Source organism: Bos mutus, chromosome 14, assembly GCF_027580195.1.
Source record: "Bos mutus isolate GX-2022 chromosome 14, NWIPB_WYAK_1.1, whole genome shotgun sequence".
NCBI lineage: Eukaryota > Metazoa > Chordata > Mammalia > Artiodactyla > Bovidae > Bos > Bos mutus.
Window position 1 is genome coordinate 20,902,553 of NC_091630.1, and position 24,685 is coordinate 20,927,237.

The window sequence follows — 24,685 nt, forward strand, 5'->3', positions numbered from 1 at the left end:
CGGTTACGACTTCGCCTTCCAATGCAAGGGGTGTGGGTTTGGTCCCTAGTCAAGAAGCTAAGATCCACATGCCTCATGGCCAAAAAAACCAAAACATAAAATAGAAGCAATATTGTAAGAAGTTCAATAAAGACTTTAAAAATGATTCACATCCCAAAAAAATCTTTAGAAAAAAAATGCATGGATGTTAATACAGTATTAGCTAATTGCTGAAACCCCAATCTTGACCTCAAATTTACACAGAGAGGGGCCATCTGAAGTCACTGGGTGGTAGTAACAGCAGCAAGAACTGTGCTTGAATAGAAGACAGATTCTCTGGTGTTGCCCACCTCTCCTCTGCAGCCTGTGGACTGCTGCCACCACCCTGGTTTGGCTACATAAGGGCATCACCTTTACACAGGGCTGGTTTCATGGGTAAACAACCCATGTGGATGCACTGAGAAGGATCCCATGCCTAGTGGATTGCTCTGTTACCACTATCTTGAAATTCTTAATAATTTTTTAACAAAGGACCCTGCATTTTCAGTTTGTACTGGGCCCCACACAGGCAGCCAGTCCTGGCTTTAGAACCCATTTGGATGTTTGCTTCTTCTGACAAACAGGAATGGAACTTACCTGAGATTAGTCACTGGCCCGATGAGCAATCCTAGAACTGCCCTGAACTGCTCCTCTGCTAGACTGTTCCTTCTCATTAATATCCATCTGTTGAGCCCACCGTAAGTTCCCAGAATCTGGCTGGGTATGTAAAGAGAACCCTGCTGCTGAATCTGACCTCAGTAGCATCACCATTCTGTTGGAAACTTCCACATTGCGATTATTGGTATAGCAACACTTCTGTCCTGCCTAACTCCAGCCAGAGGTGAGGAAAGTTGCTCATACTCCAGCCTGACCCTAGCTGGTGGGTGACCAGGGTATCTGAGGATGCTTTCTTCCGGAATGCACAGAGGACAGAAGAGGTTAGAAAAAGATAATTATCAATGCGAAGTCAAGAGTGACTTCTACCACTGAATGTTGCTTAGCCTCCTGAACCTCAGTTTTCTCATCTGTGAATGGGGCAAGCAGTTGTTGTTCTGTTGCCAAGTTGTGTCCAACTCTTCGTGACCTCAAGGATTGCAGCACGCCAGGCTTCTCTGTCCCTCACCATTTCCCTGAGCTTGCCCAAGTTCATGTCCGTTGAATCAGTGATGCCATCTGACCATCTCATCTCCTGTCGCCCTCTTCTCCTGCCTTCAATCTTTCCCAGCATCAGAGTCTTTCCATTTCCACAGGCTTGCCAAGACGACAGAGTGTGTGTGTGAAAGACTATTTGGTTCCTGGAGTTTTGCAAGTTTTATCACTCATTATGAAGCAGGGGTTCTTAAGTTTTGAGTCATGGGTCCCTGGGATGATGTATTCAGAGGTAGTAGGATCAATGCTTTGAATCCGATGATACCTATGATTCCTTCTCATCTCCCTTATCCCCTCCACCCCGCCCCCAAATGTCATCTCCTAAAAAAGAACTTGTCCATGGTGCCGGGGTTTGATCCAGGTGTTCCTGGACCCAATGTCTCTACAGTGTTCAGTTAAGCCGTGCCATCTCCACGCTGTCCTCAAAGCCTCCACCTGTGTGGTTCGCTGACCTCGGCAACACCGCCCTCCCCACCCCCCCTCCCCACCTCCCCCGGCTCCGCCGGCCACCGATCCACGCTGTCTGCACAGCCCCGCGAGGGTCCCGGCGGGCTGGGCGGCCGCAGGACTGGGCGGGCTCGGCTGTCGGCCCGCCCCACTTCGGGATCGGGGTGGGGGCTCCGACCTATTACTGGATGGAAACTCTGGTGTCCGGAGGGGCGGGAGGGAGAGGGGGAAAAGAGGGAAGCGTGCGAGTGAAAGGCGCATTCATGCAACCGGCGGTGGTGGCCTCGGAGCGCGGCGGGGCCAGACTGTGATCACGTCGTCCCGGCTCCCGGGTCTCTCCTCTCCAGCTCCGAGCGTCCCGGGGCCGCCGTGCGCCATGCGCCCCCAGGGCCCCGCCGCCTCCCGGCGGCGGCTCCTCGGCCTCCTGCTGCTCCTGCTGCTGCAGCTGCGGGCGCCGTCGAGCGCCTCCGACACCCCCAAAGGGAAGCAAAAGGCTCTGCTCCGGCAGAGGGAGGTGGTGGACCTGGTGAGTCGGGTGTAGGGGACAAAGCCGCGGAGCAGGGCCAGGGAAGGGGGTGGGGGTCTTGCGTGCCCCTGGGGGGGTCCCGCTTTGTCTGAGTCTGCGGGTAAGAAAGGACCTGGGCTCTGCGGATGGTGGAGTCCTGGAACTCGCAAGGGAGACTGATCTGAGAGGGCCATCGTGGACCTCAGATGCGCCGTGGGTTGGGTGGGACGCCGGGAGTACAAGGAGTCGCCCAATAATTTCTGACCTCTGCGCCGCCCCCCCCTCGGCCCCCGCCCCTAGGGAGAGAGGGTTTGGGCTACAATGAGAGTAGAATAAGGAGCTGGGAGGTTAGAACGTAGGCCAAGGAGCTGTCAGCGAGACCTTGGATTCGCTAATCCCCTGGGTGGGCCTGGGCCAGGGACTTGCAACGTGTCCTTTGTTGGGGCTGGTGGCCACGTCTGCCAGCGGGATAGAATAACAACCCTCACCCAGTATCGGTCCAACTCTTTGTAACTTGATGATAGTGAGTCATGTTGGGTCAACTTCCTAGGGAGTATGTGCTGCAGTTTACTTTGTCACAGCTGGGCCAGAAATAGCTCAGAGGGTTTATGATCAGAAGAGAAAATGAAGGGGCCCAGCACTAGCCCTCCAAGGACCCATTTCGTTGTTGTATTTAGGCAGATGGTCAGTCAGTCTTTCCAGACAAGCTGGGTCTTCAGGTGCCCACAGGTAGGAGCATGACAACTGAACGGAGGGATCAGACAGTTTCCAGGAGAGCAATAAATAGCCCAAGTTCTTTCTTTCTTTGGTGGCCCCCATGGCATGCAGTATCCTAGTTCCCTGACCAAAGATGAACTCATGTGCCCTGCACTGGAAGTGGGGAATCTTAACCACTGGACTGCCAGGGAAGTCACCCAAGTGATTTCTGAGGGGCTAATCTATGGGCAGGTCTGTTTGCTTAAAGCTCTTTCCTTCTAAAAGTCAGCAAACCCATTGGAGGGCAGAGTGGTTTTCTGCCCTTGTAGCAAGAAGGATCCTTTCAAAACGATCACATTCCTTGGCATATAATAAACTTCAGTCATTGAGCCAATATGGGTTATACAATCATTGCAGGACATAAAAGGGGCATTTTTTTTTTAATTTTAAAATAAAAACAAACTGTTTTGAATTTTTTAAGTTGCCATTGTAAACTGAGCTAATAAACCAAGCTCCCTGGCAGCTAGTTCTATGCCAGATTCACAAGCTCAGGAAAAAAATTCCTGCCCTTCCACACTGCACTTTTTGGTGATGTACTATGTAATTTTCCTCCACAAAGCAGACTATGTGTTCAGGGCTATAGTTCTATTTTGAGTGTCTAAATTGTTTTAAACTGTACCAAATGAATGTGGTTCATGTGCAGTCTGCATTTTACGAGTCTGTAGTTATGATACACAAAATACCCTTTTTCCCCATAAAGCTAGCAATTTTTTTTCCTTTCCCTCCAAGGATTTACAGAACCTGAGGTTTCCCGCAACTCTAGCCCGACTTGGAAAAGTTTATTGTGCAGCCAGGCTCAGGTGCATCCTGTAGATTGGATTTGGTTTTGCTGGGGGAAAAGAATCCTCGCAGTCATTAAGGTTTCAACAGATTCTATAAAGCAGCTTCTTTGTACAGGGTCTTTCAAAGCCTTCCTTTCAAGCGTCCAGCAAGCTCTGCCCCCTGGTGGCCAGTGAAAGAAACAGGGGTTCATTCCGCAGACCTTAGTGGAAGCCCTGCCTGGTACCGATCATGTGCTGGGTTAGCATTTCAAAATGAAAGAAGACAGATTAATACCTGTGGAATCGAATTCAGTAAATTATGCGGTCTCTCAATGCAGTTTTTTAGATAAAAAAGGTGAATAAAAATTCTCAACCATAGCACAGTTGACTTTTGGAGCCAGGTGATTCTTTGTTGTGGGGACAGTGCTGTGCATCTGGCATGCTTAGCAACATCCCTACCATCTTGGGCTTCCCTGAAAGCTCAGTTAGTAAGGAATCCGCCTGCAATGCAGGAGAACCCGGTTCGATTCCTGGGTCAGGAAGATCCCCCGGAGAAGGGATAGGCTACCCACACCACTATTCTTGGGCTTCCCTGGTGGCTCAGCTGGTAAAGAATCCTCCTGCATTGCAGGAGACCTAGGTTCGATCCCTGGGTTGGGAAGATCCCTTGGCGAAGGGAAAGGCCACCCACTCCAGTATTCTGGCCTGGAGAATTCCATGGACTGTATAGTTCATGGGGTCGAAAAGAGTCTGACACAACTGAGCGACTTTCACTACCATCTACCAAGTGCCAACGGCAATCCCTCCTTCCCAAGTCCTGACAACCAAAAACGTCTTCAGACATTGCCAGGTAGCCTCTGTAATCCAGGTATCCAATTTTGTTCCCCGTTGAGAATTTATATATAGAAAAATAAGATGTGTAACATCTTCCTCTCAGGGAAATAATAGTGAAAAAAAAATTTTTTTTAAATACCAGAAATGTTATTATTTCCCCCTTCCCACTTGAAATCTGTGTCTGAATATTGCATATATCTGCTACTGAAAGTAACATATCTACTAAATGAAAATTAAAGTATATCTACAAAATAAGATTAATGTATATCTATGAAAAAAATGAAAATTAAGCATAAAATAAACCAAACTATAATGTTTTGTACTTTGGCATGTCTTCAGATACTTTTGCAATTTTGTTAAATACATTTCTTATTTCTCTGGCAGCAAATACATAGGAGTGTCTCTCTCTCTTTTTTTTTTTTGCCTAAAGTCAGGAAAATATCAGTGGTTGAAGTCACAAAAATCATTTAGCAAAGTAAAATTCAAATTGGTGACCTGAGGAGATTGACCAGCAAACATTAGATAAGAAGGACCTTTTCCAGGTAGTATTATTACTGACTTTTTAAAAACATGTTTATTTATTTGGCTGTACTGGGTCTTAGTTGCCATGTACGGGATCTTCCATGTTTGTTTCGGCATACGAGGTCTTTCGTTTCGGCATATGGGATCTAGTTCTCGGACCAGGAATCAAACCCAGGCCCTCTGCATTGGAAGCTCGGAGTCTTAGCCGCTGGACCACCAGGGAAGCGCCTGAATTTTATAATATGACCATATCTAATGCTGGATGCTAAAATTCAAAAATAAGATTTGAAGTTATTTTAATATGTAAGGAATATTGATTTTTTTGTTGTTGTTCTCGCTGGACAATAGATTTATACAGAATGATAGTATCAGATCATTTATACAAATAGGGATTGTTAAAGTAAAATTTTAAATAAATTGGGTTTGGGGCTTGAAGGGTCTAATAAATGGACCAATTCAGGGATAGGCATGTGAATTAGGCAGATGGAGATGCAGTTTTACCACTGATGCAACTGGTTTGCTGTGTGTGGCTTATGGCTTATGTGTGTTAGCTGGCAAGTTTGCTAATGCTCTCTTCCCCAGGTCTGGTGCCCTGGGCAACTGCCTCACACAGTCTTGGGGGAATAATAAGAAAAATCATGGCTGCAAAATACAATATTTAGTGTGTGCCAGGCACTGCTCTAGCACATTTTATGTATCATCTCACTTAAATCTCCTACAAGGTAAGAATCTTTATTATTTTCCCCTGCATTTTAGATAAGGAAACGGGCATTGAAGTGTTAAATGACTTGTCCTATCTCACATAGCTTGTAAGTGGTGGAGCCAAGATTAAAATCCAGAGAACATGACTCTAGAATCCATCACTTAACCTCTATATCGTATTATTGCACCACTCCCCAAGAGAGAGAGAGAGAATCATAGCCCTGAAGAGTTTGATAGGGGCTTCCCTGGTGGCTCAGTGGTAAAGAATCCGCCTGCCAATGCAGGAGACACAGGTTGGATCCCTGATTAGAGAAGATCCCACATGCCGCAGAGCAACTAAGCCTGTGCACAACTGTTGAGTCTGTGCTCCAGAGCCTGGAAACCACAACTACTGAGCCTATGAGCCACACATACTGAAGCCTGTGCACCTAGAGCCGGTGCTCCGCAACAAGAGAAGCCACTGCAACGAGAAACCTGGGCGCCTTAACTAGAGAGTAGTCCCCACTCGCTGCAACTAGAGAAGAGCTTGCACAGCAATGAAGACCCAACACAACCTACATAAATCAATCAAGTTACCAAAAAAATTTTTGATAGATTACTGTTCCCCTCTAAAGACTAATGGACACTTGCAATGAAGTCATTTACTCCTACTCCTTGGCAGGGTAGGCTAGGTGGATTTGGAAGCCAGAAGTGTTCCCCTAGTGACACTTCCTCCACATGAAAATAAGAGGAGAAAAAGGTTTGCTTATCCAGCTTAGAGACATTGCCAGTATGAAATAAATATTGAGTTAAGATATTATTTTATAATTATATCTCTAAGAATTTATCTTAGGGAAATAACTCCAAAAAAGAATAAAGCTATGTAGATAAAGATTTTCATTATGATAGAACAAATAGAAATAGCAATCCCAAACTAGTGCAATGTTTGCATAAAACTGTAGTTCTGAAATCTAAGTCCCTTTACAATATATAGGGTTAGAAGAATAAGCGTTATATCAAATTATGCTCACTTTGGAATACAGCCATTTAAAAATTATGTATACTTTTTATGAGCAGTTGGAGAAGGAAATGGTAACCCAATCCAGTATTCTTGCCTGGGAAATCCCATGGCCTGGTGGGGTACAGTCCATGGGGTCACAAAACAGTTGGCCACGACTTAGCGACTAAAACAACAATGACAATGAGCAGTAGGGCAAAGCAGACAAATGAAAACATTTTCTCTTCTTTTTTGTTTGATTGTGTGTGTGTGTGTGTGTAAAGTCTGTGCAAAAAAAAAAAAAAAAGAATAGGAAAGAAATTCCATTATTTTAGGAATACCTTTAAAAATCAGTTCTTTATGTATATGGGACTTCCCTGGTGGTCCTATGGTTAAGACTCTGAGCTTCCAATGCTACAGGTGCAGGTTTGATCCCTGGTCAGGGAACTAAAACCACATACACACACACACACACACACACACACATTGACTTATCTGGAACACCGGCAACTGGTTCCCGTTGAAGGGATTCTTGACTCCTAGGGCTCAAAATAAATGCAGTTCTAATCAGACTGAGTCTTTGAATCTTAGGTGGTGAGAGATTTTCCCCCTTTCTTTTTTCTGCTGCAGTACAATGGCATGTGCTTACAAGGGCCTGCAGGGGTGCCTGGGCGAGACGGGAGCCCCGGGGCCAATGGCATCCCTGGTACCCCTGGGATCCCAGGTCGAGATGGATTCAAAGGAGAGAAGGGGGAATGCCTGAGGGAAGTCTTCGAGGAGTCCTGGACGCCTAACTACAAGCAGTGTTCATGGAGTTCCCTGAATTATGGCATAGATCTTGGAAAAATTGCTGTAAGTCTAGTCTGAATTATTTTAAAGTTGAAATAAAACTTAAAGGTTTTCATAGTTGAGTGATCATTTTAGGTGAGATTTTATTTTATTTTTCCTAAAAGACAAAAAATATTAAGGAATGGGTACCATGTCACTTTCAACTTAGAATTAATGAAAAAATTGATAACTTCAGAATTAATTGTATAAAAGTATTTCTAAGACAAATATGTCACTAAATTATTTCAACCCTAAGAACACTTAAAATAACTTACTCTTTTTTTTTTTTTTTAATGGAAACTGTCTGTGTTGGACAGTAAGTAACTTTCCAATCTTGTCCTAAAGTGAATTTAAATTAATTCAAGAAATTCTGCTATGGTTCCAGACATAAAGGTGGAAAGAAATCTCCAAGAAATTCCTGCATGATTGGAATTATCTAGAGGTGGGAAATCCAGTGGTATTTGTCCTTAATCGGGATAGCAGATTCGGCTTAAAATTCTTTGGCCTAATGGGAGTAGAATGGACCAGAGATGTACTACAATGATCATTTAAAATTATTCAGCAATATTTAGGGAGAATAATTACTTTGTTCAGTGTTTGCTTCCAAAGTAACTGGCAAGTCCCTTGGATGGCATAGAGTTGAAGCTGGTGCCATTTCAAGCCTCTTTCTTCTTTTGCTGATCAACTCTATACATGGTTCCATATCCACAATATATTATTCCTTGATATTAACCACTACTGCTGCTGCTGCTGCTAAGTCGCTTCAGTCGTGTCCGACTCTGTGCGACCCCATAGATGGCAGCCCACCAGGCTCCCCCGTCCCTGGGATTCTCCAGGCAAGAACACTGGAGTGGGTTGCCATTTCTTTCTCCAAGGCATGAAAGTGAAAAGTGAAAGTGAAGTCGCTCTGTCGTGCCCTACTCTTAGCAACCCCATGGATTGCAGCCTACCAGGCTCCTCCGTCCATGGGATTTTCCAGGCAAGAGTACTGGAGTGGGGTGCCATTGCCTTCTCCGATTAACCACTACTACCACCAGGCAAATAGAAGAAGTTTTATTTCCCAAAAACGCTCAGGTTCTAAGTAGCAACCTGTATATTATCCTTGCTCCTCATCTCAGCTCTTTAATATCTGCTCTGTTACTTATAAAAATGTTTGAAATGATCTCGATTGGATTTCTGTGTGATAGAATATCCATTTAGCTTTCATAGTTTGGGGACTATGACCAGTTATACTTTCATATATGATTTCTTAGAAAGCATTTTGTTAGTGTTGCCTACTTCTTTAAACACTTGACATTATAGATTGGTTGCTTTTTTATAGTTCATCAAAATTAAAAACTTTCCCTATCGACTCTGAATTATTAATATGTTTCCAGTTTCCTTTTGGTGGTCAGAATGGGTTTGGGAGCCTTTTGCAAGTAAAAGTGAGTAGCACCAAGAGTCAGTAGGCAAATTTTGCAAAGACCAATTAGAGGAAAAAACCCTGGGTCTTATCTTTGTGTCACAGAGTTAAAGACTAAAAACCCCGCCTGCACTTTACTCCTGATACTGTTTTCTGGTGCTTGAAAAGAAACAGGTCAGAGTAATATATTTGGGCAGTGCTAGCCTAGAATGTAAGGGAGAAGGCAATGGCACCCCACTCCAGTACTCTTGCCTGGAAAATCCCATGGAAGGAGGCTCCTGGTAGGGTGCAGTCCATGGGGTCGCAAAGAATCAGACACAACTGAGCGACTTCACTTTCACTTTTCACTTTCATTCCTTGGAGAAGGAAATGGCAACCCACTCCAGTGTTCTTGCCTGGAGAATCCCAGGGACGGGGGACCCTGGTGGGCTGCTGTCTATGGGGTCACACAGAGTCGGACACGACTGAAGCAACTTAGCAGCAGCAGCAGTCTAGAATGTAAGTTCCATGATGGCACGGATTCCATTTTGTTTACTGCTGTAATCTGAAAGCATCCAAAATATAGGAAATAATTTTGGAAGAAAAAGAAAAGTAAATATATAGATTGGTTTAGTCTAAAATTCTGAAAACTGGCTGTTTTTGTAAAACTGAGAGATACCCTCAATGGAGTGAATAATTCTAAGAAAGCCATAATTCAATTTTCTTAGAGTTTCTAATATCAGTGTCTCTTACCATCTTGCAGAGAACTGGTTTCCCTCTGTAAAAGCTGAGCTTTTTAAATGTACTTTGGGGAAAAGAATAGTTGAATAAAATTCACGATACAGTTTGAAAGCATCTTTTAAATTAAAAATGAAAATGCTAATTAAACCCTATTTCTGTGTTTGTGATAGGAATGTACATTCACAAAGATGCGTTCGAACAGTGCCCTAAGAGTTTTGTTCAGCGGCTCACTTCGGTTAAAATGCAGAAGTGCATGCTGTCAGCGCTGGTATTTCACGTTCAATGGAGCTGAGTGTTCAGGACCTCTTCCTATTGAAGCCATAATTTATTTGGACCAAGGAAGCCCTGAATTGAATTCAACAATTAATATTCATCGCACTTCTTCTGGTACGTAGAATAGTGGCGTTGCACAATGTGCCTGAGATCTTTAGAGAGCAAAGATTAGTTTTGAGTCCACTGTAATGGTAGGTCATCACAGGTTTTCTGTGTATAGTTCTCCACCCTGGTTGCACTTCAGAATTTCCTGTAGCTCTTTTTAAAAAATATGTGGATGCCTGAATCCCATCTCTGATCAACTGCATCAGAATCTCATGGTTAGAACCCAGCCGCTGTATTTTTTCTAAAAAGATCACAAGGTTGAAAATCACTGAATTAGATGAAATGGTAAAATAGCCAGTATTGCCATAGAGCAGTGGTTTTCAACCTTGTCTCTACCTTGTGTTCAGTTGGGGAACTTTGAAAAATCGCCGTGCCTGGGTACCACTCTTCTATGGAGTCTGACTTAATAGGTCTGGTTGCATCCTAGGTGGCGGGACTTCCCAAGTCTCTCCTGGTTATCCTAATGTCCTCCAAGGTTGAGAACCACTGGCATAGATTGATAAAGAGGCTGATTTCTCTGCCTTGTTCTTTAAAATAGTAGGTACAGTCTGCTGCATTTGTAAGAGAGAACTTTTCTATATTGTTTCTGTATTCTCTGCTTGCTTCTACTGGTATGAGAGAAGGGACATTCAATTAAACCAGTGGTTACTTAGGCTTTACTTAGTTACTTCCAACCTTTTTCACCCTTCCAATTTGCTTCAAATGCCGAACGACCGTAGAGCGGGTGACATTGAGTTGAGCTCGGCAACTTCTTGGGAAGCTGTAAGAGGATCATCAAAGCTGGTCATGGTCAATTTCCGATGGCTGGCCACTGCACTCCTCATCTTCAAGGCTCTCATCTCCTTTGCAAAACTTCTTAAACCACCACTGCACTGTATGATCATTAGCAGTTCCTGGGCAAATGCACTGTTGATATTGCAAGCTGTCACTGCTGCTTTATGACCCATTTTGAACTTGAATAAGAAATTCACTTGAACTGCTGTTTTGTTAAAAACAAAAAAAAAAAACCTTGCACTTCGCTGGTGGTCCAGTGGTTAAAATGCCATGCTTCCTATGCAGAGGGCACAGGTTCCATCCTTGGTCGGGAAGATCCCATATGCCTCTCGGCACAACCAAAAAAACCAAACAGACAAACAAAAAAAATGTAAAACTGTTGGGGTTTTTATGTTTTTTTTGGGGGGAGGGTTGATTTGTTTCATTGTATTTTAAGGTTCATTGATAGAGTTTAGAAGCCAGGAAAAAGTAGAAGGGGAAAAAAACTACCTGTTAGGTTGGTGCACACGTAATTGCAGTTTTGGATCGTGAATTTTACATCATTATAACTAGGCTCAAACACATCTTTATTAATCAAAATAGGGACCATTATAATCAATACATTTTTGCCAATGAGAAACAAGTTTGTTTATTCCTTTAGTGTAAAAATCTGTGCTTTGAGATTTGATGAACTCTTGGAAAGCATTTTTTTTTTTTTGCCTCTTGCTGGTTGTGGAAGTGTTTACTCTGCAAAAATTCTAGATGCTTGAAGAAGTGGTAGTAGATTGGCAAGAGGTCAGGTAAATATGGCAGATGATGCAAAACTTTGCAGCCCAATTCATTCAACTTTTGCAGTGGCGGTTGTGCAATGTGCAATCAGGCATTGTCGTGGAGAAGAACCGTGCCCATTCTGTTGACCAGTGCCAGCTGCAGGCATTGTAGTTTTAAGTGCATCTCATCAATTCTCGGGCTTCCCAGGTGGCTCAAATGGTAAAGAATCTGCCTGCAATGCAGGAGACCTAGGTTTGATCCCTGGGTTGGGAAGATCCCCTGGAGAAAGGCATGGCAACCCACTCCAGTATTCTTGCCGGGAGAACTCCATGGACAGAGGGGCCAGATGGGCTACAGTCCACGGGGTCACAAAGAGTCAGACATGACTGAGCGACTAACACTTTCACTTTCATCAAGCATACTTCTCAGAGGTAATGGTTTCCCCAGGATTCAGAAAGCTGTAGTGGGTCAGACCAGCAGCAAACTACCAAATAGTGACCATGACCTTTTCTGTAGTGCAAGTTTGGCTTTGTGAAGTGTTTTGGAGCTTTTTCTCGGTCCAACCACTGAGCTGGCCATTGCCAGTTGTCATATACAATTCACTTTTCCTCCCACATCACAATCTGATTGAGAAATGGTTCGTCGTTGTTGCATAGAATAAGAGAAGATGACACTTCAAAAGTGACAATGTTTTAAATTTTTGGTTAGCTCATGAGGCACCCACTTATCAACCTTTTTCACCCTTCCAATTTGCTTCAAATGCCGAACGACCGTAGAGCGGGTGACATTGAGTTGAGCTCGGCAACTTCTTGGGAAGCTGTAAGAGGATCATCAAAGCTGGTCATGGTCAACTTCCGATGGCTGGCCACTGCGCTCCTCATCTTCAAGGCTCTCATCTCCTTTGCAAAACTTCTTAAACCACCACTGCACTGTATGATCATTAGCAGTTCCTGGGCAAATGCATTGTTGATATTGCAAGCTGTCACTGCTACTTTATGACCCATTTTGAACTTGAATAAGAAATTCACTCAAACTTGATTTTTGTCTAACATCATTTCCATAATCTAAAATACGTAAAATACACTACAAGTAATAAGTGATTGGAGAAGGCAATGGCACCCCATTCCAGTACTGTTGCCCGGAAAATCCCATGGATGGAGGAGCCTGGTGGGCTGAAGTCCATGGGGTTGTTAAGAGTCAGACACGACTGAGTGACTTCACTTTCACTTTCCACTTTCATGCATTGGAGAAGGAAATGGCAATCCACTCCAGTGTTCTTGCCTGGAGAATCCCGTGGACAGAGAAGCCTGGTAGGCTGCAGTCCATGGGGTCGCACAGAGTCGGACACGACTGAAGTGACTTGGCAGCAGGCAGCAATAAGTGATTACTCTACATTCAGAAAATTAAGATCATGGCATCCAGTCCCATCACCTCATAGCAAATAGATGAGGAAACAAGGGAAACAGTGAGAGGCTTTATTTTTGGAGGCTCCAAAATCACTGCAGATGGTGACTGCAACCATGAAATTAAAAGACGCTTGCTCCTTGGAAGAAAAACTATGACCAACTAAGACAGCATATTAAAAAGCAGAGACATTACTTTGCCAACAAAATTCCGTCTAGTCAAGCGATGGTTTTTTCAGTAGTCATCTATGGATATGAGAGTTGGACTATAAAGAAAGCTGAGTGCTAAATAATTTATGCTTTTGAACTGTGGTGTTGGAGAAAGCTCTTGAGAATCCCTTGGACAGCAAGGAGATCCAACTAGTCCATCCTAAAGGAAATCAGTCCTGAATATTCACTACAAGGACTGATGCTGAAGCTGAAACTCCAGTACTTTGGCCATCTGATGCAAAGTGACTCACTGGAAAAGACCGTGATGCTGGGAAAGTTTGAAGGAAGGAGGAGAAGGGGATGACAAAGGTTGAGATGGTTGGATGGCATCACCAGCTCAATGGACATGAATTTTGAGTAAGCTCCAGGAGCTGGTGATGAACAGGAAAGCCTGGCATGCTGCAGTCCATGGGGTCGCAAAGAGTTGGATATGATTAAGCGACTGAATTGAAGAATGTCATTAGCAAAAGCGCATAAAGTGAGAAATGCACATTAAAATGATGTCTAACATAGCCACATTTATTTAAGAATGTATTCCAATATCTAATGGCAAAGTTCAACAATGCAAAACCACAACTACTTTTGCATCAACCTAATATTAATGTCATCACTCAGATACACCACTATCAGTATTTGGCTGCCAGCTCTTTTGCTTTCTTGAGTTGTTGTGTGTATGTGGTGTGTGTGTGTGTGTGTGTGTGTGGCAGGTGAGGTGTGGGAGTGACCTACCTTAACAGCACGTACTAGGGGAATCACAAGGTGTATATATCACTAGCTTCATTTCCCAGATTTCTTGAAAAAATTTCTCTCTGATCTTATACTTTAGAATGGAGAGGGAAGAGAAGAGATACCCTCACTGCTAATCAGAAGAAATATTTCAGCATTCTTAGGGACCCAAGCCAGATGGTCCCCAAAATTAATATAGCACATTTATTGCTAAGGAATCAAGGGCATTCCTTCCATTTTCTTCTTCAAATCCACACAATATCCTCAAGACATAAAGAAGATATTTTAACCTCTTCTCTTTGTACATAGAGAAGGCCCAGGAAAAGAAAGTACCCTGAGTAGGAGAATCAGTGTCCTGGTGAATGGAAACCAAGCCGTGCTCTCATCTCCCAAGACAAGGTTTGATCAGAATGAAAAGCCTCTTCACTAAGTTCTGTGCTGTAAAGGAAGACGTGCTTTCCATCTGAGAAGCAGTCACTAAAATTTTAAAAATTGTGGTATAAAATCTAAAATTTGATTAGAAAGTTGGTATGTGTTTAAATAGTAGTTGAATGCATCTAGAGATTATCAGACTCAGTGAAGACAAATACCATCAGATATCTCTAATATGTGGACTCTAAAACATGGCACAAATGACTGTATCTACAAAACAGAAAGCGACTCGCCAACATAGAGGACTGACTTTTGGTTGCCAAGGGGGAGGAAAGGACTGGGAGTGTGGGATTAGCAGATGTAAACTATTATATATAGGATGGATAAACAACAAGCTCCTAGTGGATAGCACAGGAAACTATATTCAGTATCTTATGATAAACCATAATGGAAAAGAATGTGAAAAAAAGAATGCGTGTAACTGAGTCACTTTGCTGTACTGCAGAGACTGGCCCAGCACTGTAATTTAACTATACTTAAATTTTAAAGATTAAATTATAAACTTCAAAAGATATGTTGTAAAGCAACTATGCTCCAAAAAAGTTAATAAAAAATGAAATCCATAAAAATAAATAAAAAACAGTTTATATAAGTAACTTACTTTCTATTATATTATCTTTAAAGTTTTTATGTTAATATCTTTCTATAATGTAAGCCCTCAGGCCCAGGAACTGTCGCCAATACATACACACACTTCATAAATTATTTAACATAGCATTTACTAACCACGTTGTAGAAACTCATTTGGTATGATCACTGGGTAAAATGTCAGAAGTAATTTGTTATTCGTAACAGATTTTGTCTTAAGATGAATTAAATGTTGCCTCAGTAGTGATTCACTTTTCTTGCACACCGATACTCTCTTGAGAGAAAGAAAAAGGATACACTTATATTTGCACATCAGAGGATGACATTAAGCCTTAAATATGCCCATCAGAGTTTAGGATATCATCTTACCTGGATCTAGGTGGAAAACAGGTTAAGAACCTTTAATTCAACATCTTTTAGGTGCTTAATAAGCTATTACTACCTTATTACAGCAAAAAATGTTCGTTTGTTCAAAAAACATTATTTTACTTGTTAAAGACCATAAAGTGACCATTTGACTCTCCCTGTGTGAGGATGATGCCAGACCCAGCCTTCTCTGACCTGTGGAGGGAAGAGAACACATTTCTAGGCCATGGGTATTGTGGGCACGCACAGCTTAGTTCTTCCAACTTGGAAAGGGTCTTGAACCAGAGACAGGTACCTGGATTCAGTGGGACTTGCCTTCAATTCACTGATGTCACAGCTGGTAGAAGCAGATTGTTTCAGGCCTACATCCCTGGGCTTTGCTTGAACATACTAACCTCAACCAGATAGGAAGACGATCCAGTCACATGCGATCATCCCCACCCACTTATGTGGCAGTACCTGTTTTCTTAAAGAATCTGCCAACCTGTGGTTCCTTTTTCCCCTGACACAGACATCAGAGGGGTACAACTTTTGCCTATTAAAATGAACAGTAGGGGGAATATTTTTTTAATGTTGGAGAAGAGGCTTGATAAGATGGAATGCAGGTTATATATATATTAGTATGTGAAAGTCTCGAGGACCTATGAAAAGGCACATGTTTATAAAGCAAAAAACAAAACACAGAGGAAAAACGAGATTTAGTTAGCTTGTTTTTTCACTGTGGAGGAATTTCTATGTAAAACGGGATTCCAGGTTGAAGGACTAGTATAATGATTATGCTAGGATTTCTTCTGACGTTATGGAAGTCCTTTATTCTACTTAGTACCATCAAGTATATATAGGAAAGGGCTCGCTTTATTTTTTTAATTCTTAAAATGAGACATAATTTTAATTACTTAAAATTTGATCTTTTATAAGGTGTTTTCAGTTTGGTCTGCTGATAGAAAATTACAATATGGAGGCTTCAGGTGTAACAGCTTGTCCCAAATGGTTACATAAATTACTGATTCAGCTTATAATCAGAATTGTATTTTCATCTTCCAGTGCTCTTTTCTTCAGATGGAAAGGTCTTTCTTTAAAAAAAAAAAGCTTACATATCGCATCAACATCTTTTTTTTTAAAGAAAATACAACTTTATTTAATTTTTTATATATATATTTTTGGGGGGGGTGCTGAATTGAGTCTTGGTTGTGGCACCCAGGATCTTCCTTTGTGTCATGTGAGATCTTTTGTTGAGGTGCACAGACTCTCTAGTCACGGCATGGGCTCCGGAGCACGCGGGCTTCAGTAGCTGCGGTGCAGCAGTTTACTTACCCTGGGGCGGGTGGGATCTTAGTTCCTTAGTGAAGGATCGAATCCTCATCCCCTGCGTTGCAAGATGGACTCTTAACCACTGGACCACCAGGGAAGTTCCCTTTCACTCCTAGTGGCTCGGGCTAAGATCCCGCAAGCCACGTGGTGTGGCCAAAAGAAAAAAATAAATGTAGGCTTCCTTTGTTTAGTCATAAATAAATTACTCTTTTTGTTTTAGGTCATCTCCATAAGTAAACAAATTCTACCTTTATGGCTGAAACCTCAAAGAAAATTTCCTGTGAGCTTATACCATAGAATGGATATGTATATGTCTTTTTTTTTTTAATTTTTAAAAGATTACTTATTATTTTGGCTATGCTGGGTCTTCGTTGCTGTGTGGGCTTTTCTCTAGTAATGGTGCATGGGCTTCTCATTGTGGAGGCTTCTCTTGTTACAGAACACAGGCTCTCGGGACATGGGCCTCAGTTGCAGCACACGGGCTCACTGGTTGCGGCTTGTGAGCTTAGGTGCTCTGTGACACATGGGATCTTCCCAGACGAGGGATCGAACCCGTGTCTCCTGCATTGGCAGGCAGATTCTTCACCACTGAGCTCTCAGGAAAGCCCTGGATATATATTTAAATACTTATGAGCTAGGAAAATGAGAACTTATCTTTATAAGACCCTTATTAAATATTAGCATTTTAAATTTACTGTACATTAACTTGCTTTAATCGCTAGTATGCTAAAATGATAAAATTGAGCTGAGTTTTTGCCTTTTTATTCCAAAGAGGTTTGTAACTCTCATCTCTGTTTTGCAGTGGAAGGACTCTGTGAAGGCATTGGTGCTGGTCTGGTGGACATTGCTATCTGGGTTGGTACTTGCTCAGATTACCCGAAAGGAGATGCCTCCACAGGGTGGAATTCGGTGTCTCGTATCATTATTGAAGAGCTCCCAAAATAAATCCTTTCATTTTTGTTCCCTACCTCTTTTTTATTATACCTTTGAATGGTTCGTTTTAGTGACACCTTATATAATTTTTATGTGTACATTGTTGTTGTTCAGTGGCTAAGTCATGTCCAACTCTTTGCCACCCCCTGGACTGCAGCACTCCAGACTTCCCTGTCCTTTATTATCTCCCGGAGTTTGCTCAGCGTCATGTCCATTGAGTCGGTGATGCTGCCTAACCATCTCATCCTCTGCCTGTACTTTTCCTTTTGCCTGCACTTCTGAGTGAAGGAACATGACTAAGTGTGTTTACAGACCAAAGTGTGATTTCACACTGTTTTTAGATCCAGTATTATTCGTTTTCCTTCAATCAAAATTATAGTTTTGAGATTTTGTAGTTGATTAAAATACTTTCTTCATTTTCCCATTCCCTGAACCTGTAATTTGAAATGTTATTATGGTCTTCATTTCTTTCCTGTTCTCTTACTATAGCACTTTTTAAAATATAAAAGCTACCAGTCTTTGTACAAGTTGTAAATGTTCAGAATTGTTTTATATCTGTGAAATAAAACTTATTTCAAACAACCTTGCTATCTTTAATGTAATTGCTACTAAAAGGAGGGTTTCTGGTACTTTATATCTGGAAAGTTGAGGATAAGCCTGACTTTGTATTTATCCAATTAACAATCTTATTTTCAATTTAGTACATGTATAGTACTGTTCCATATTTTAAGAAATTCAAAGAGAAAGGAGGATTTATGTGCCAGGAAATATGTTAATACTAGCACCTTAGAAATCTTTATTTAACAAAGAGTAAAGGGCTCTGGCGATGACCATCAATGACCGGTAACATTCCAAAATAAGAGAAAGGCTATGTGCCCCCTAAGGAATGCACGTAGCACCACCCAGGAAGTTGTTTTGCAAAGAAAAAATCAAGCCTGGACCTGATTTAACCTCCAGATATAACCACTAAATTTTAGGAAATACAGGGGATAGAAGAATATGTTAATTGACATGTCAGCCAATCAGGCCTATGGAAAACTTGAAAGACAGCTGGGTTTCTTCAATATATTGCAACAAAAGAGAAAAAGGAAAACATGGATTGAAAGAGATTTGAGAGATACTAACTCATTTCAATGTTTGGACTTTATTTGGCTACTTGGGATAGTCATTTCATGGTGTAAAATAGTATTGTGTTTATTTTAAAATAGCGTTTATCATTTAGAGATACTGAAATATTCAAGATAAAGGGATATGATGTCTGGAATTTGCTTCAGAATGACCTTGAAAGGAAGAGTGGGTGACAGGAGGTCTGGATGAAATAACGTTGAAGATAGGTAGAAGTTGACCAAGGTGGGTAAAAATTGTGACACATGGAGACTGGGATTAAGGACATTTTGAGTGGAGACCAGAACATTAGTTAAGATCTCTTCGAATTGGCACAGATTGTGAAGACATTTGTATCCCATGTGAATGCCCACCAAAGGTCACCCACTGCAGAGGAGGCTCTTAATGACAAGGTGGACAAAATAACTCGCTGTGGATGTGAGTCAGCTTCTTTCCCCAGCGCTCCAGTGCTAGTTCAATAGACCACAAACAGAGAGGCTGTGGTGGTAAGGATGGAGGTGATGAATGGATTCGACAACATGGAATTTCCCATATTGAGGCTGGCCTGGTTAGTGTCAGTGCTGGGTGCCTAATGGGGCAACAGCAGAGTCCAAAATAAGCCCCTAATATGGCATCATTCCCAGTTACCTAAGTGCAGGCAGATTACACTGGACTTCCATCATGGAGGGGCAGAGATTCATTCTCATGGAAATATATATTCTGGATACAGACTGACCTTCCCCACTAGCACTACCATCCGTGGACTCACAAGAATGCCTTATCTACCATCTTACTTTCTGCACAGCATTGTTTCTGATCAAGAAACTTCATATCACAGCAAAGAAGAGCAGCGATGGGGCTTGCCCCATGGAATTAACTGGTCTTACCACATCCCCCCACCACCTGGAAGTGACTGGCCTAAACAAAAGGAGGAATGGCTTACTGAGGTCTCATTATGGTACCAGTTGGTAGACAGCATCCTGCAAGAATAGGGTTCTGTCTTATAGGTACAGTGTATTCTTGGATCAGAAAGGTGTTCTCGCTCCTACAGCCAGAATACAAGCAGCAGTAGTTGGAGTGGCTTCTCTCACTGTTACATCTAATAACCCATTTGCAGGCTTTTTGCTTCCTATCCTGATAACTTTGAGCTCTGCTGGTCTGGAGATCTTAGTATCCAATAAGGGTAAGCTTCCACAGGGGACACAATAAGAGTTCCGCTGAATTAGAAGATGAGAAAGTGTTAGTCACTCAGTCTTGTCCGACTCTCTTAAGACCCCATGAACTGTATAGCCTGCCGGGCTCCTCTGTCCATGGAACTCTCCAGGAAAGAATACTGGAATGGGTTGCCATTCCCTTTTCCAGGGGATCTTCTGGACCCAGGGATCAAATCCAGGTCTCCTGCATTGCAGACAGATTCTTTACCCTCCGAGCCATCAGGGAAGATGAGACTGTGTATTTAAAATAACAGAAAATGTGTTTATCCCATGGCTTCTATTGATCAAGGACCTAGGTACAGGTTAGCTGAGTCCTCTGCTCAGGGTGTCACCACTCTGAAATCAAATTGTTGACTTAGGCTGCAGTCTCATCTGGGGCTCAGCGTCCTCTTCACAGCTCACGTGGTTGTTAGCAGAATTCAGGGCCTTGCAGCTGAGTGATTAATGTCCCTGTGTTCTTGCTGCTGCCTGAGGACAACTCTCAGCACCTGAAGTCACTCTCAGGGCCTTGCCATGTTCTACATTTTTTGGATTGTTGTGTTTGCATTTGTCTCCAGGTATTATTTCCTCTTTGATGTCTTCAATGACCTATTGGTTAGCATACTGCTTAGCTTCCAGGTGTTTGTGTTTGGGGTTGTTTTTTTTCCTTGTAGTTGATTTCCAGGCTCATAGCCTTGGGGTCAGAAAAGATGCTTGCTATAGAGTATGGTCAGGCCACTCAAGATGGTTGTTCTCTGGCTCTCTGTACATTCTCTGCTCAACCGGTCCCTGCTTTACTTGCATGACTCTTCAATCCTCTTAATTATAGGGCTTAATTAGTAACTGCCCAGGTGCTTGCTCTCTGCCCTATCTGCTGGTTTCCTTGGTAATTGATGAGCCAATCTGACGTCATTTCCCCCTATAACTAGTAGCCTCTTTCTCCCTGGAGTAGTGAGGATGGCTGCCAGCTAGCAGTCCTGTCTGCCATCTGCCATACACAGTGGTGGTCTAGGACTTTCCTTCAGACTGTAAGTTGCTCTGTCCAGTAAGTCACTGATGTCTCTGCTGCCCTCTCAGGATGAGGAAACCCTCGGGAGCTGAGATTAGGACACAAGGATGGGGGAAAAGAAGGCTGTGGGGGCGATTCCGAGGAGGCCACCCAGTAGCATTCGGGGCCCTGTGGCAGCTGTGTACCACGAGAGGTATCTTTTTCTTCTATCATGTTGATTATATCCTGTTAACCTCAGTCTTTTTCCAATTTGAAAGTAGCAGCCCCGTGCTCTTGGTTCATCTGACTGCACAGGGGTGGCTGGTGAACACAGACAAAATGCAAGGGCCCGGATTATCTACGAAATTCAAGGACACTCCCGACCTACCACCCCTAAACAATTACAGACACAGGCTTTAGGGTTTTTAATTCAGAGACAGATCTGTGAGTTGAACATGGCCAGTTACCCAGAAAGGTTTGGTTGGAGCCTATAGCAACCGCAAAATAGCAAGAGTGCCCTTGGGCTTCTGGTTCCAGGTAGAGCGTGATGGAACAACTGCTATATGCAGTCTATGATGTATTACAACAGATGGGAGACATTACCAAAAAAATACCTGATTCTTTGAGCTACACAAAAAACCACTATTCATTTATGTGTGACATATAGGGTCCCCATGGACATCAATAGTGACCAAGGAATCTACTTAATTCTTGTGAAGTTCAGGAGTGAAAGTGAAAGTGAAGGTGCTCAGTCCTGTCCGACTCTTTTCGACCCTGTGGACTGTAGCCCACCAGGCTCCTCCATCCATGGGATTCTCCAGGCAAGAATACTGAGATTCTCTAGGCAAGAAGTTCAGGAATGGGCCATTATAAATGACATACATGGGCATTTGCACCTGCCTTTCAACTCCACTGCTGCTGGGCTATGAATAGACTACTTAAACAAGAGTTGAGATGGGAAACTCACTCTCAGCACGTGGGCACATCCCAGGAGCAATCATCTCAGTGCCAAGGCCATGTTAACCCAGGGACAAACAGTCAATACCACTCAGGTTCAACTGTTGACCACTGAAGAACTGTTGACAACTATAGGTCAGGGCAATAACTCAGTTTTGCCTTTGCCACAGGATCTACCCCCAGAGGAACAGATTATAAATAGCCCTTGGGACTGGCAGATAAGTTCCCGGTGATTTGGGTTTACAACCTTGTTGGAGTCAGAAAGGGACTTATACCTGTCCTCTACCTGGTCCCACCTGGAAAAAGGCACTGTTATACTAACTCTGTGGTCTGGTCTGTTACACTGCCTCTTCAGTATTTGACACTGGTTAGTGGAAACAGTGTCAGACTTTATTTTTGGGGACTCCAAAATCACTGCAGATGGCGATTGCAGCCATGAAATTAAAAGACGCTTACTCCTTGGAAGGAGATTTATGACCAACCTAGATAGCATATTCAAAAGCAGAGACATTACTTTGCCAACAAAGGTTCGTCTAGTCAAGGCTATGGTTTTTCCAGTGGTCATGTATGGATGTGAGAGTTGGACTGTGAAGAAGGCTGAACGCCGAAGAATTGATGCTTTTGAACTGTGGTGCTGGAGAAGACTCTTGAGAGTCCCTTGGACTGCAAGGAGATCCAACAAGTCCATTCTAAAGGAGGTTAGTCCTGGGTGTCCTTTGGAAGGACTGATGCTAAAGCTGAAACTCCAGTACTTTGGCCACCTCATGCAAAGAGTTGACTCATTGGAAAAGACTCTGATGCTGGGAGGGATTGGGGGCAGGAGGAGAAGGGGATGACAGAGGATGAGATGGCTGGATGGCATCACCGACTCAATGGACATGAGTTTGGGTGAACTCTAGGAGTTGGTGATGGACAGGGAGGCCTGGCGTGCTGCAATTCATGGGGTCGCAAAGAGTCGGACATGACTGAGCGACTGAACTGAACTGATGGGCACTAAATATAGGCAGGTGGTACAGTATTGCAGGCCAAGACAAAACCGTTAGGCAGGGGTGCCGTTATCTCAGAACGATGTTACTGTTTGTATTTGCTTAGTAGTTAGTAGTTGTGATCTTCCTGTATTGGGCCTGTTAAACATCTTGCAACTCATCCTGCTCTGAGTGAAGGGAATCTGTTTGTGAACTGGGTGACAATGATGGCCTTACCACAAAATGAGGTGATCGGTGAGTCTACAGCAAAAGGAGCTATTGTCGACCTCTGAAGTTCCCCGAAAAATTGACTTGCTAAGCACCTGACTCTAAAGCTTGCCTGCCTCTTGGATGGTCTGTATGGCATTTGTGGTATTTGGTTGCAGTGCACCTCTATCTACCTATCCTCAGGGATATTGCACAAGAGGGATGGGCTGAGATTATAAGGGTCACACATGTATGGGTGGAATGTATGACTAGGCAATTCAGGATGGCTGTTTGCTGTCTGTACATCTCCTCAAACAGGCCCTGCTTCACTCACATGACTATCCAATCCTCTTAATTATAGGGCTTAATAGTAATTGCCTACTTGCTTGCTCCCTGTCCCAGCTGCTGGTTTCCCTGGTAATTGATGAGCCAGTCTGACATTAATTCCCCCTATAAATGGTAGTCTCCTTCTTCCCCGAGTAGCAAAGACTGCTGCCACATCCTGTCTGCTGTCTGCCACACACAGTGAGGTGCTGCTCCAGGACCTTGCTTCAGATGTGTAAGATCTTCTATCAAATAAGACATTGATGACTCTGTTGCTATCTTGAGGCTCTTTCTTCAGTCCTGAGGCTGGGCAACTGCAAGACTTGCAGGCCTGCAGGGTACAACCCAATGTATGATTTAAATCTTCAATTTAGTGGGACTTGTTTTGTGGTCTAGCATGTGATATATCCTGGAGGATAGAACTTTTGTTTTTGGAAAACTTGCCTGGTTAGATAGGTTGGATCCACCCATGATAATATCCCTTTGGATTATAGTTGACTGATTAGGGACCCTAATTACACCTGCAAAATTCTCTTTGCTATATTGTTATATAATCATGGAGATGATATCCAACCGTATTTACAGGTCCCCACAACGTTCAAAAGGAAATTATACTGGTGTTTACCCTGGGGTCAGGAATTGTGGGGTCCCTCTTAGAATTTTGCATACCACATATGGCCACCTGACCCTCTTACACACCTTATACCACGAACCAAAAGGTGAAAAAGACTAATTTAACTGTAATGATCCCAATTATCAAAGGAAATTGGTTGCTACTATAATGGAAGCAAGGAGGACTTTGTCTGGAACCCAGGAGATTTTCTGAGGTTCCTCTCAGTACTTCCACGCTCACAGTAAAGGTCAATGAAAAGCTACAGGAACTGAAAAAAAGAAAGGCAGGGTAATTGAGGAGTCAGACCCTTCAGAAGGGAAGGATAGAGTCATTCTCCCTGGTAAAGAATCTAGGGCTGTGGGTTCTGGCTGGGGGCAAGAAAAACAGGGAATAAGCAGGTGAAGTGGAAGCTATAGACATCAACTCTGATGCCATGAACAATTACAGAAACCAGGAAGGGTAACTGCATATTTTCTGTTATTTGTATGTGTTTGTACATTCTAACCCTCTTCTACTTCCCATTTTAATTTTATATAAAACTAGGTGGAGGTCAACTTTAAAATATAGCCTTTAGTGGAACCAAGACTGAGATTGAAGCATAATTAATATAGGCAGCAGTGAATTCACTGACCATTGGGGTTTTGGGTCTTAATTGGGTGAAGGGCAGGGAGGGCAAGAATTTCACTTACTACAGGGTTAACTGTTTCTTGCTAAAAATGTAGTTAATTGTTGTGCAGGTATTGAAACAGGTGTAGAATGGTGCATATGAAAGTTGAAGAGTCAAAGGGGTCGACTGAACTGGTCATAAGCTTATGCTTCCTAGCTCTAAATTCTTTCTCCAGT

The 24,685-nt window shown here is 42.9% G+C and overlaps 1 protein-coding gene across 2 annotated transcripts; it reads left to right on the forward strand.

Annotated features, from left to right (window-relative positions):
• Positions 1 to 1,827: 1,827 nt before the first annotated feature.
• Positions 1,828 to 18,073, forward strand: CTHRC1 (collagen triple helix repeat containing 1). Of its 2 annotated transcripts, none has more exons than XM_070383076.1 (4): positions 1,828 to 2,140; positions 7,301 to 7,522; positions 9,791 to 10,007; positions 16,779 to 16,810. In XM_070383076.1, exons 1-4 carry the CDS (start codon positions 1,991 to 1,993, stop codon positions 16,793 to 16,795), a joined length of 606 nt encoding a protein of 201 aa, XP_070239177.1. In that variant the 5' UTR covers positions 1,828 to 1,990; the 3' UTR covers positions 16,796 to 16,810. The 2 variants fall into 2 exon arrangements, with proteins under 2 accessions (XP_070239177.1, XP_005899428.2); XM_005899366.2 differs by lacking the exon at positions 16,779 to 16,810 and adding an exon at positions 17,361 to 18,073 and having other exon boundaries at positions 1,831 to 2,140.
• The last annotated feature ends 6,612 nt before the right edge of the window (positions 18,074 to 24,685 follow it).

Coding starts and splice junctions, on each gene's coding strand:
- CTHRC1 (XM_005899366.2), top strand. CDS start 1,991: ATGCGCCCCCAGGGCCCCGCCGCCTCCCGGCGGCGGCTCCTCGGCCTC. Junction 7,523..9,790: donor TAGATCTTGGAAAAATTGCT/GTAAGTCTAGTC, acceptor TGTTTGTGATAG/GAATGTACATTCACAAAGAT. Junction 10,008..17,360: donor TATTCATCGCACTTCTTCTG/GTACGTAGAATA, acceptor TCTGTTTTGCAG/TGGAAGGACTCTGTGAAGGC.